General features: G+C 26.4%; 1 protein-coding gene across 1 annotated transcript; it reads right to left on the reverse strand.

Moving 5' to 3' along the window:
* Window positions 1–246: 246 nt before the first annotated feature.
* NT1 (Neurotrophin 1) lies at window positions 247–5,481 on the reverse strand. The gene is made up of 8 exons (XM_089173462.1): window positions 5,046–5,481; window positions 3,636–3,759; window positions 3,363–3,486; window positions 2,740–2,916; window positions 2,157–2,312; window positions 1,720–2,057; window positions 1,357–1,636; window positions 247–828 (listed from the first exon to the last, which is right to left on the reverse strand). Exons 1-8 carry the CDS (start codon window positions 5,406–5,408, stop codon window positions 591–593), a joined length of 1,800 nt encoding a protein of 599 aa, XP_089029588.1. The 5' UTR covers window positions 5,409–5,481; the 3' UTR covers window positions 247–590.
* Window positions 5,482–13,708: the final 8,227 nt, after the last annotated feature.

Raw genomic sequence — 13,708 nt, forward strand, 5'->3', positions numbered from 1 at the left:
TCTTTAATAAAAGATTAATGTAAACGAATACAATACTGTATTCCGATATTTCAACTCGAATTCGTTGTTAATTTATATTCGTTATCGCATAAATATATATATATACAGAGTGTCCTGTAATTTGAGGTACAAGCGAACTCACAGATCGTGATTAATCTACATGAAAAACTAAGTTGATAATGTAGAATAGAATGTTTTTTCATTTTCAAGTTAAATAAGTTTGAAAAATCGTTAAGTAGACTTATACGCGATTGAGTTTGCAATAAAAATTGTTAGTTAAGTATTAAATTAGAACTGATACAAGAAATATCATCATATTGACAATATTTTTGACATAGGTTTTTTTTCATGTAGAATTATCCTATTACTCGTTTGTACCACTAGTACATAGGACACCTTGTATATTTGATTTACATACATATGTACAAATAATATGAAATTTATCTATTTTAGTATCTTTTATCCTTATATAATGCATGATCGTTCGAATCGATCATGAATTTCGATAAATAACGAATAAACGAAGACATAATTACAATTCTTTGCTAAAGAACAATGAGTCAGGTACTGATAGAAGATAATGAGATATTCTAGGACGTTAACATTGGTTTCCAAGAATTCGTCGAATCATTCGGAATATCGGATATTGGCGATGGGAATTTGATCTCCGTAGATTGTAACATCGATGCTTCCGGTTTAAAGAAATCTAAGATTGGATGATAATTATAATTGATTCGTCTTTGGGGTTCTTGAAATTCTTCATCACCGAAACCACCGTTTTGTAATCTGGTAGAAGCGTTTATATCTTGGTCAAATGGTTGACTATATCTGCAAAAAAAAAAGCAGTTCATTTGTGAAATCATTTGGTATATATTAAATTGTATAATAAAATTCGTGACAGTTCCTACACGTTGTCACGATATTAATAATTCATTAATATTGTATTTAATTAAGTGATTTATTTAAATTTCATGTCTAATTAAAAGTTAAAGACAATAATAGACAAATCTCAAATACAACATAAATGGTTAAAATAGAATTATGCTGTGTTTATGGAAATAGTGATTTAGTTGAAATTACTGTTAGAAAATAAATTACAAAGTTGTGATCTTAAATTTTTAATCTTATAAATTTAGAACACTTTAGTAGACTTTCTAAAATTGATGATTGAAAATCACACAACATTTATTGTTAAAATCCAACACTATTATTTATTAAATAATACAGAAATGTGAAATTTGTTAGAAACTAAGAAAAATGAGAGAAATTCAAATATATTTAATAAAGTTGAATTATACTAATTTGTACTAATTTTCAAAAGTATTCGATACTTTCATCTCTGATGAGAAAACTGACCTGGTGATCGAGCTATTGTTAGGATTATCAACAGATTCGTCCATTTGATTATTAGATTCTCTTCTGAAGGGTGGTCTGTGTCTAGTAGGCCTAGAAGGTCCCTTGTTCAGTGGTCCAATGTATCCAGGTGCTCTCGTATTGGGTGCATGTTGTTGAGGTAATTTATCAAAGGGTCTGTGAATGGATGAGGATATTTTTGGTCTGGTTCTTCCAGGAATGGTAAAACTGGGTCGACTGGTTGATGAACTTTCGATCACTGGCCTTTTGTTACTAGATAGTGCTAAAAAATGATTGTTTTATGATCATTGATTATTCATCCTGATATTAATAGTTAATGTGTTATTCAATTTTTATTAAATATACCAATATTTGAATCGTAGCTTAGTACTGGATTGTTGTATTTGCTGACATAATTGTGATTGGGTTTACTCAATTCTTGATATTCGTCTTTTGGCTCGTTATTGATAATAAATTCAGCACCTGGGAATCTTTCTTTTGGTTTGGGTGGTGGATCTTTTTCATGTGGTGGAAATATTTCGGAATAACCATGCACGTGACAACTGCAACATGTAGGCACCTTAAAGATATCCATATGAAGACCCAATTTCGAATCCCATGTTAATAATCGATGATAGTTGTAAACTTGTACACAAGACGATCGATAATTTTCTGAGATGAATGAACAACTGTCTCGAGTATTTCTGTATAAAAATAAGAGATATTATCTTTTTATCAATTAAATATTTTTTATGATTGTTTAATGAGTATGATAATCATTTGGTTTTTACTATGATACTTACGAACACTTTTCTAGTCTTAACGTTTGTGTATGTTCTCCAGTATTTATTATATATTTCCAAATTCCAGAAGCTGCTCTGGCCAATTGTGGACGTGCATATTTAACTGTTGATGGACAGGTGAAACCTTCTTCGACGTTGTCAAATGGATTGTCAGATCTAAATAAAAAATACATTTTTTCTATCAGTCATATATATATATATATTTATTCTTGTGTATTTATGCAATTTTAGAATCTTCTTTCATAGGGTTGGATCACACATTCGTTAATGGTGAAAGTTAATTAAACGATGCGAAATATGCATCATAGAAGAAAAATAAAATATCGTTCTCACTCGGTTAGGAAAATGGATTTTTTCTATTTTTTTTTCTTTATCAATCCTTCCGTATCTGCAGATTTCTATTCATCATAATAAATAAATCATTGTGCGCTTGTTAAAGATTACCGTTTATGTTAAATTATTTTACGATGCAACAGATTTACCGATGAAAAGTAGAACGTGTTAAGAAAACGCGATGAAGTTTTTAGAGAGTAGAGACACGTCATGCGATTAAACATCTTCGAAGATTATTCGAATTTCATACCTTTTAATTTCATTACTCTCGTATCGATTCTCGTATCGATTTTCATAACGATTCTCGTATCGATTTTCAAATGGACTTGAAGCATGCTCATCGAATCTTCCCTCTTGTATTTTATAATCGGTTAATAAAGCTGACACCATGTCTTTGTTACTTCTCAAACTTCTCGTTATTGCTTCGCTATAAATAAAAACATAATAAATTATAATAAATAAAACTATATATTATTGTTTATTAATTATCTTTATCATCTTAATATATATATATATAAATTATGTGTCACGTTGTTTGCCCGCAATGGACTTCTAAACTATTGAACTGATTTTAATCAAATTTTACACACTGTGTGCAGTTTTATCTAACTTGAAAGATAGAATAATTTATATCTTAATTTATAATCGCAATATTATTTTATTGCCAATTATTTGTTGATTTAAAGACGTGTGTATATAGAATACTTTGTTCTGTTTATGTAGTATACTTTTATACATTTATAAGTTAAAATGTACTACATATTGTGTAAAATAACTAGAAGAAAATATGAGTTTTTGTGATAATTTTTACAAAAATTTTTTTTTTTTTTTATTAAATTGTGGAAGGAAAATAAATGAAACGATCGTACTTACTGTGGGTAATCTGTAGCTTCGAGGCATACAGTTTTCGAGAAAAAAGTACATTCCTTTTCCGTGGGAGCCCTCTTTGGTTCAGCTGGTTTTCTCGATGGTCTCAATGGAGATGTTCTATGTGGATCTGCAAAAGCGAAAGATCCGATTTTCCTTATCTCGTCTGAGTAATCGTGGCAAGGAAATGACGACATTCACGAGACTTCTATTTCTTTCTTTTTTCTTTTTTTCTTTTTCTTTATTTCTCTCGTTCACAACGGAAAAGAGTAGACCGACCTGCATAAACGTTTCTTCTATTGAAGGAAGCCGGTCTTCTTGGTGGTAGATTTGCCACAGGCGGCGGCATTCGATAAAAGGGTCTTCTTCTTGGAGCAGGCCTTGCCGATCGCAACTCTTGTGCCTTGAAAATCCAATAAAATTAGAAAAATAATAAAAAAAAAAAAAAAGAAACGTGTAATAATAAAGTTCAAAAACATCAAAAAATAATGATTACAAATAATTATTTATAAATAATAGGAATAAATTAATAATATATCAATATCTATGTATTATAATATATATATATATATTGTAGATAATTTATATTAAAGAAGCGTATATTTTCCCACGATAATAAATAAACATATCTTAATATATATAAATTAGGTGTCACGTTATTTGTTCGCAATGGACTCCTAAACTACTGAACCGATTTTAATCAAATTTTGTACACTGTGTGCAGTTTTATCCAACTTAAAAGATAGGATAGTTGATATCTCAATTTATAATTGCAATATTATTTTATTGCGAATTTGGGTGCCCCAACACGTGGCAGAGCAGCCCTAGTAAAATATAAGTATTTATAATAATATATTTAAATTAATAATATTAATTCTGTAAACACAACACGATTTTATATTTATATAAATTAATAATTGATTATAAATAATAAAAAATTAATAATAAATAATTAAAATTAAACTTTAAATATTAACGAGATCAAAATAATAATAAGAAAATCGTTTTCAAAGGAATTATTAACATTATTACTGCTTTCCATTTCGAGATCTTCGAATATTGAGATATTCCACGTTTGTGTATACCGATAATTATACTTTCGTATTATCTCTCATGCAATAATTATATATATATATTTTTCTTCGTCAGAGAAAATGATCTATAAAAGGAGAACGTTAATAGATTTGATTTGTATATTTTTTGTAAATATATTTTTCTTCAAATTCCTTTTGAGAAGTTTTACGAGCCATTACGATTATAACTTGGTAAATGCAAACTCGTGAAAGTACGTGCTGGAAACACTAGTTCGAAGAAATGTGTTAATTCTCTTTATCTTGTTGATTCTAACATCGATACAAGAGAGAGAGAGAGAGGGAGAGAGAGATCTAACCAATTAAAATAATTTATTCTTTAAGGGAGTTAAAAGATCTTACTTATTTCTTTTCTTTTTTTTTTTTTTTTGTATGTGTAAACGTTTGAAAAATTTTTTACGATGTTTTTCGTAATTGCGATAAAATGTTGGGTGAGGTATCAAATAATTTTCACCTTTCGTGAAGGTAAAAAAAATTGTGAAGATTCACATTTAAATAATAAAAAGAAGAAAAAAAAAGAAAATAAAATTAGAAGGTGTGTGATTTCGTAAGGATTATTATTATCTATATCAGTGTTAATTAAGAAAGTTAAAATTACCTTTGGCAATTCCTCAGCTGTTTCATTCCCGTCATCATCTTCTTTTTTGTCATTATTCTCATCCTTGTTCTCATTCTTGTTATCCTTCTCGTCCTCCTTTTTTCCCTCCACTCCTTCCTTCTTTAAGTTTTCCACTTCTTCTTCCTGTTCTTCGTCATCTTCATCATCTTCCTCCATCTCGTCTCCAGAAATGTCGTCGGAAATGATCTTTGCGATGTCAGCACTGATAGGCAACATTAATTCTCTCGAAGCGTTTCTCCTGCTGTTATCCTCCTCAAAGGAGAAGAGAGATTGGTCCTTCTCGATTGGGATAGAAGTCGTTGTTTCGTTATCGTTTGTTCTCTTTGATAGGAATCTTGCCATGAGCAACTTTTGTCGCGACGAGATATTACGTATTGTTGGTATTACCTGGCCAACCTGTTCCCTTTTATGTGACACATCTAAAGCCTTTTAAAAATAAAATTGATCATCAAAATTTATTATTATATTTAATCTATATTTAATATATATCCGTAATATTAATTTTTATTTATTATAATAATTTAATATTTATTTAATATTATTAATAATATTAATTATTTCATTGATATATTATTATATAATTTTGTAATATATAAATATAATTATTATATGTATTATATAATATTATTTATATTATTTATATTAATATTATTATTACTATTAATTAATAAATTGATATATAATTATATAATTTTGTAATATATAAATATAATTGTAATATATATTATATAATATATATTATATAATTATCTTTATTGTAATTAATATTAATTTATATTTATAATACATTATATATATATATTATAAATATAATTAATATAATAAATATATTAATTATTTGATTATTATGTAATTATATAATATGTTATATATATTCTTTAATTATACTAGATATATTATTATGCTATTATTATTATTATTATTATTATTATTATTAGCGATACCAAATTTTATTCTATTTTTAATATTAATTAGTGTTAATAAAAAAATACTTAAACAATTTTAAAACATTTTTAAAAATTACTTCTTAAATATACGTGAATGAATTGACAAGTTACCAAACATAATAGAAACAATTTGTTTTCAATCAAATTTATAATCAGTTTACTATCATCGAGACTTCACAATATTCAATTAACATTTCTATTATAATATTTTCGAATCAATAAAAAAATTAAATATAATAAATAAAAATAATAAATAATTCGAGAACACTTATATAAATATTAAATGAATGATTTCATTCGTAATAAGAAAATAATTGGAAAATAAATTATACTCTCAAGGAATAGAAATTCGAATTGATTCGAATGATTTTTTTTTTCTTTTTTCTAATATTGCTTACTCACAGATTTCACTAAGTCTTGTACTTTATCGGTACTGTTCTTGACATTAATTTGCTCCTTGTTGATCGTCGAAGAATCAGAGATGTCCTTTTTCGTCGAGTTCTTCTCTCCACTGACGACTCCATCGTTTTTCCGATCTTCCTTTGAGTCGACGTTAAACGAGAATAGTAGTACAACCGTCTAGAGAGTGAAACGAAAAGCAATATATATATATATATGTGTTGTTTTATTTCTTCTCGTTTTTATTTTCTTTTTACCTTCTAACAAATCTCTACGAGTAAAATCATTTATTATACCGAACGTGTGCACGTGCCGAGTAAGATTCTTCGTATTTTAAACAGACAATCTGGAATTCTAGATACGTTTGATATGTGCTTGTGAAAGTACGACATTAGAAAATATCGTTTGTTCAGATATATCAATTGTTTATTCAAATTTTTACAATGAAAATCTTGATTATTTCAAATCGCGATATGAAAATCATATATGTACAATGAATTAATCTTCCTTAACTGGAATTTTGTTTTTCGTGATAATAAACAGAAATATTAATAATGCATGTAATTCATAAGTATCAATGTTTAAATACAAGTAAACAATTAAATAAAAAAAAAAAAATACTTGAATTATTATAATATTTTAAAATACAATTGATAATAGTTAAAACACATTTTAATGAATTACCAAATAGAGATATTAGAATAAAACGTTATAATGATAATAAATATTTTATAACAAAAAAAAAACAAAAAAAAACAGAGAAAAATATCGTTAAAGTCAAATGAGAGTTTATCAAAGGATTAATCCCTAATTAATTAATTAATTAATTAACCATTGCTTACCACACCTCCCTGGAGTAATACGCTTAAACACTTAAGGTTTGGGTCCTTTGGACCCAGTGTGGTAAGTAAACGTTAATCTTTTTATAAACCTTTAATATATATAAATTACGTGTGACGTTGTTTGTCCGCAATGGACTCCTAAACTACTGAACAGATTTTAATCAAATTTTACACAACGTGTGCAGTTACATCTAACTTAAAAGATAGGATAGTTTATAATATATTATAATAATATTTTGATTTTGCAAAAAATATCTATTGACAATAATAAGATAAATGTGATATAAATCACGTCAAACAGGTTATTTGTATGATTGTTCTTTGTTTCGTAATTTAAATATTATTTTTAACATTAAATAAATTAAAAACGATTTGAAAGAAAGAAAATTTCTCAATTTTAATTGACAATAGATAGAATTCAGGAGAACTTTGAAAATTTTCTTGATTACCACAGCCAATACAACCCAAACCATTCTCACAAATACCCCCAATTATTTCCAGCCCTATAATGCCATCTAAGGACACAGTGTTCGAAAGTAAGTCCTTTGGAAAGGACTGCTTCAATCAGTCAGATGTGATATTATATTTGTACGACCCATCAGCCAATCGTATTGGATATTTCGTGAAAAACATTCGTTCGTTTCTAGTATTATATGAAACCCGCGTACTTCGGGAATATAAACAAGAAGAAGAAGAAGAAAAAAAGAACAAAAGATAGGAAGGAAAAGAAAAAAGAAAGAAAAAAAAGAAATAAATTGAATAGAGACACAATGATTTTAATTAAGAAATTATTTCGAGGCATAGTTTAAAGGCAATGCAACTTCCTCGAGAAGAAACAATTGTAGCGCGTGCGCAAGATAGGATTACGCGCGAATACGTAAGAATTATCAGTAAAAGGAAGCTCGGTTTATATAGCATTAGCTTCCACTAGTTTTTCAAACAAAAAAAAGATTATCTTTACCTTCCCGAGGAAGCTCAACAATAACAAACTGATTATCCAAGTTTTTTTCTGTTGTACGATCTTACTCAGTGTGAAAGAGACTTTCTATTAGGAACTCTTGGAACATCCTATATTAGGTTGTCTCAAAAATTTTTTTCTATTTTTTTGATGATAAGTTGAACAATATTTTATGCGTAATGTATGTTTTTTTTTTTATTTGTATTTATTTTTTGTAATGTTTTTTTTCTATTTTGTTATTTTAATGAAAAATATCGATAGTATTTTATTTTATCGTTTACACTATTATACTTTAAATTGTTCAACATAAAATATATATTATTATATATATATATATATTTATGTTATAATTTTATTACACATTTTTTATTAATTATATTATTATAATATTATATTTCTTATATAATATTTTATTATATATATATTTATACTTTTATTAATTATATTATTATTTAATACACATTAATTTATTACACATATATAATATATATATAATTTATTATTTTAATTTATTATTTTTATTATATATATATTATAATATATACTTAATAATTATATATATATATATATATATATATATATATATATATATATATTTATTATATATATGTATATTATAAATAAAAATAATAATATTATTATATGTAAATTAAATTATATATAAATTATTATATATATATATATAAAATTATTGAATATAATTATATATATATAAATTAAATATATATTATTAAATATATTATTAAATAAACATTAATTATTCAACACCAAATAAAATATTGTTCCTGTAGAATTACTAAAAAGAAAGAAGAAACTTTTGGGACAACCCAATATTTAAATTCTCTTTTATTTCTTTAAAGTAACTAAATATAATTCATTCGTTATTATTGTTTAAAAGTATTAGAATTCAAAATTCTATTCAATATCTATTCAATATCACTTATTACATTTTTCTATACAATATAACAAATTCTCATATAAATTTCTAATCCTATTGTTTTTATTATCTAGATAAAATACTTTTGTCATTTTTGTCTGTAATTATTGTAACTCAAAATGTCATGTTTACCATATATATATATATATATATATATATATATATATATATTCAATATATCACCCACTTACCTCTTTCTTTATCAAGTATAACAAGTTCTCGTATAAATTTCTCATTCAATTGTTTCTAAATGTCTACATAAAATACTTTCGTTCTTTTTTTTTTTTTTGCATGTAAATATTGTACCTCAAAATAGTCTGTTCACTTATAATATGTTTCACCTACGTATTTCACTCTCTAATATAACTGGTTCTCTAATGAAAAATTTCTCATTCTCTATTGTTCTAAATAGCAAGGAAAAAAAAAAATATATATTTCAGTTCACCTATATTCACATCTACCCACGTATATATTTCTATTTATCATCTATCCTTTCTTTCTCTTACATTCTTGAATATAACAGGTTCCTTAGTAAGTTTCTCGTTTTATCGTTCTAAATAAGCTCCTACGCAAAGTACTATAACTAAAAATCTAATCTTATCGAGTTTACTCACGATTAACATTTTGTGGTAGAAAATATCATAAGAATTGTATAAAATAATACAACAAATAAATTAACGTTTATTATACTTTTTTTTTTTGAGAAATTGCCATAAAACGATGAAATTCTTTTTCACCGTGATAGCTACTTCTTATTTTTTCATTTTGTTCTAAGCGTTTGTAATCGACGTTGACCTAGTAAGCATTGCATTTGTGCAAGAAAAAAAAAAAGGAAATAGAAGAAGGAAAGATTAAATAGAGAAAAAAAGAGAGAATGTACGTTGTTTTCACGCACGATAGAAGTGAAATTCGTATTATCATCACATGTGAAAAAGATAATCAATTGATTCATATATATATATACAGTGGATGTTACTAAAAATTGTACACCGTTACGTTTATTAGATTTGATTTTTCTTTTCCTTGAAAAAACTATTAAATATAATAAATTTAAAGTAGTTAATAAAAGTAATAATTATAATGTATAATGAAAATAATATTTGTGATAAAATAACATTGATTTTATCGAAAGTCATGTAAATTCAAAAACCCCCAATGACAGAAATTTAAAATAATTTGTATAAAAGACAATGTGTTAGTTTAATGGTGGATTAAGTACATCGAACTTATATTCCGTATTTTTAAACTACAATACATATTTCTTTTGATTAATTAACTATCATTTAAGGTATGTCAAATATTTTTAAAGTATGTCACATAATCATTGATAATTCTATAAATAAACGAATCTAGCAATAATAATCGATCGATGTATCTCATCATACACACACACATATGCATTTCACTACAAACACTAGAACCTTTCATAATTCTGTTCAATTATCGTTTGATTATGAATTACATCTCACTCACTTCCTATTTCTATCATATTTTTTTCTTTTCACGTAGTTTCATAAAAAATGTAATCTTTACAGTGGCCTAAGAAGTTTCACTTCAAAAAAAAAAAGAAAAAAAAGAAATGAAAGATGTAGGGAGGTCGACGATTTCACTGAAATCATTCCGATGATTATCATTATTCCAACGAATCTTTCATCTTGTTGTTTTTTTTTTTCATATTTATTTATTTTTTCTTTTCTTTTATATTATTAGCTATATAATTGGCATTTTCAAATGACGTATTTAATCTTTCTCTTTTTAATAGTCGAGAATAAGAGAGAGAGAGAGAGGGTTATTATGCAGATGACGTTAATGAACCTTTCTCCTGAGAGGGAACTCGGTATTCCGGCGTAAACGAACGTTCTATTACTTTTCCTCGTTTTACCAGCTTACTCAGATCAAGGCCACGGTAAAGGTTGTTCCACTTTACTGAGATAAAGTTGACCGAGAGACAAATGCGAATCCGTAAGGACGTTCAACCCTTTTTAACAATTTGTTGTTACCTTTATTGAGTTAATCGATTCGACCAGTGGAAAATTGTTACTATTTAAAGTCGTTTCGTCACGGCATCATCGTCTCGCTTCCGTGATTATTTTCATAAGAAAAAAGTTACAATATATAATATATATATATATATATATATATATATATATAGATATGTAATACATAACGAAATTATTATATTATACAAATGATAATCTGTTGTAATATCTACGTATATATTTGTGTAAATAATGAAAAACCAAAATTTCTTACCAAAACGAGAAAATATCGTCGTACTATCATAGCTTCAAATTTTTTTTGTATTTTTTGATAAATCGATTGTAATTCTCACTGTTATATATATATACACACGCGATAATAATGATTAAAGATATGAATTTTGTAAAAAAATAATTAATCGAAAAATTTGATGAAACAAACGGAACACAACGTTGTTTCCTTTCGAGGTCAAAAATCAACCGACTTCGTCGAATGGGCAACAACTGATCTCTTCATCCAACGGCGCAAAACTCGCGAGCTTCAACTCTCATTCTTACGATAGCAGAAAGTAGTAGAGGTGGTGATGATGATGATGGTGGTGGAGGTGTACCTCTCTACCTGGGCAATGGTGGTGGATCAGAAAGAGAAAGATGAAGAAGAAAAAGAAGAAGAAGAAGAAGAAGAAGATTCGTTCCCCTCTAAGTCGAGTCTTCTCAGCCACGTTTCCACTTTTTCTCAAAACATAAACATTCTCTATTCCAGCACGCAAAACGTTTAATAATACACTCAAGATCGTTTCTCTCCATGAGACTGTTTTTACTTTTATTTCAAAGCCAAAAAAAAGATATTGTTTTCTATTTCAAATATCATCATCATCATCACAAACAAATCTTAATGGTCAATCAATCTTTTTGTTCATCGAATTAATAAACTTTGATAAAAAAGTTTTCAATGAAATTTTTCATAATTCAATTTGTTATTCGAGATTGTTTTTTTTTATATAAATTTAATTTAAAAAAAAAATAATAATAATAATTATGAGATTCGTTTACGTTTATACATTTATTTTCGTTTAATAAAATTCACATTCATTGATAAAAAGATGATCCAGCAGATGATGCTGGATGTGGTATTTAAGGTCATTCCATTACGAATTGATCACTTTATTTAAAGGAGGAAGAATCTTATAAGATGTTTCGTTCCCGTAGCCATGACCGAGAAAACCGGAACGTAGTACATAGTTAAGTATCGTAAAGATACGAGAGGCAAATGCATTGCGATGCTTGGAGTACCAAGGAAGAAGGAAGAAGGAAGAAGAAGTCGGCCACTCTCTTCTTTCTTTCTTTCTTCTTTTATTCTCTTTATTCTCTTTACTAAAACACGTTACTTCTCTTTACATTGGAAATACTTACAATTAATGTATATCTATATATTTTTATTAGAACGATTAAAATAACTTTATCTTCTTTATATATATAAATTACGTGTCACGTTGTTTGTCCGCAATGGACTCCTCAATTACTAAACCGATTTTGATAAAATTTTACACACTGTGTGCAGTTTCATTTAACTTGAAAGATAGGATAGTTTATATCTCAATTTATAATCGCAATATTATTTGTTTATTAACAAAGAGTTATGATTATGACTTAAAGACGGTGTATCGGACTGATTGTGAGCCACAGCAACACCTAGTATATTATAGTATTACTTTTTATCGAAAAAATAGAAAATAATATAAAAAAATGAATAGAATTACGATATGTTATTTATCATTTCAAAGTATGAATCTTTAATTATAATATTGTTAAAAATAATATGGATCCACTAAAAAGTACCTGTTCAAAAATAAAATCTAATTTTTCAATTTAGTTAAGTGAGTTTTATAACACCCTGTATGAATAACTTGGAATAGAGGAAAGATAAAAAATCGATAAGTTTAATTTCTAGGATATTTGATTAAAAATCAGAAATTTTCTGTATTAATAAAAATTAATTTAATTAATTAAGAAATAAATTTTTTTTTTTAAATTTATTTGTCTGATTTGATAATACCAGTTTCAATGAAACCTAATTATTGTTGTTCATATTAAAAATTTTCTATTAATTTTCAACATTATAGATGATAAGTTAAAATAATTTAAAAGTTTTAGACAAATAAGACAAAAGAAAAGTTTAAAGTCCAAGTTGGTAAACGTTCTTTCATCATTCATAGATCTTTTTACTCTTGAGATTCGTTTCGCACCTGACCGGAGGTCGTTTCTAGCAGGTGTTCGATAAAGCGGAGGGTGAAAGCGCGTTGTACTTGTAACTTTACAAGATGAAACACAAGTGAGACTTTAAATACGATGATTCACGTATCTGACAGTCCATAATTAACCTTTGCCATTCTCGAAAATCAACATACTTGTTTTTAATGATACTTGCTCGGAAAAGTTATAATTATAAAGTTTATCAAGTCAGTTATATATCTATATATATATATATATATATATATATATAGATATAAACAACTATAACGTAGTAGGGTAAGTAAACTTTAAACTTTCCTGTTGTTTCGTCTAACAGTCGTTTTCTAA

The sequence above is a fragment of the Polistes dominula genome, unplaced genomic scaffold, assembly GCF_049000335.1.
Source record: "Polistes dominula isolate Pdom_NZ unplaced genomic scaffold, Pdom_raw_medaka contig_33, whole genome shotgun sequence".
Lineage (NCBI taxonomy): Eukaryota > Metazoa > Arthropoda > Insecta > Hymenoptera > Vespidae > Polistes > Polistes dominula.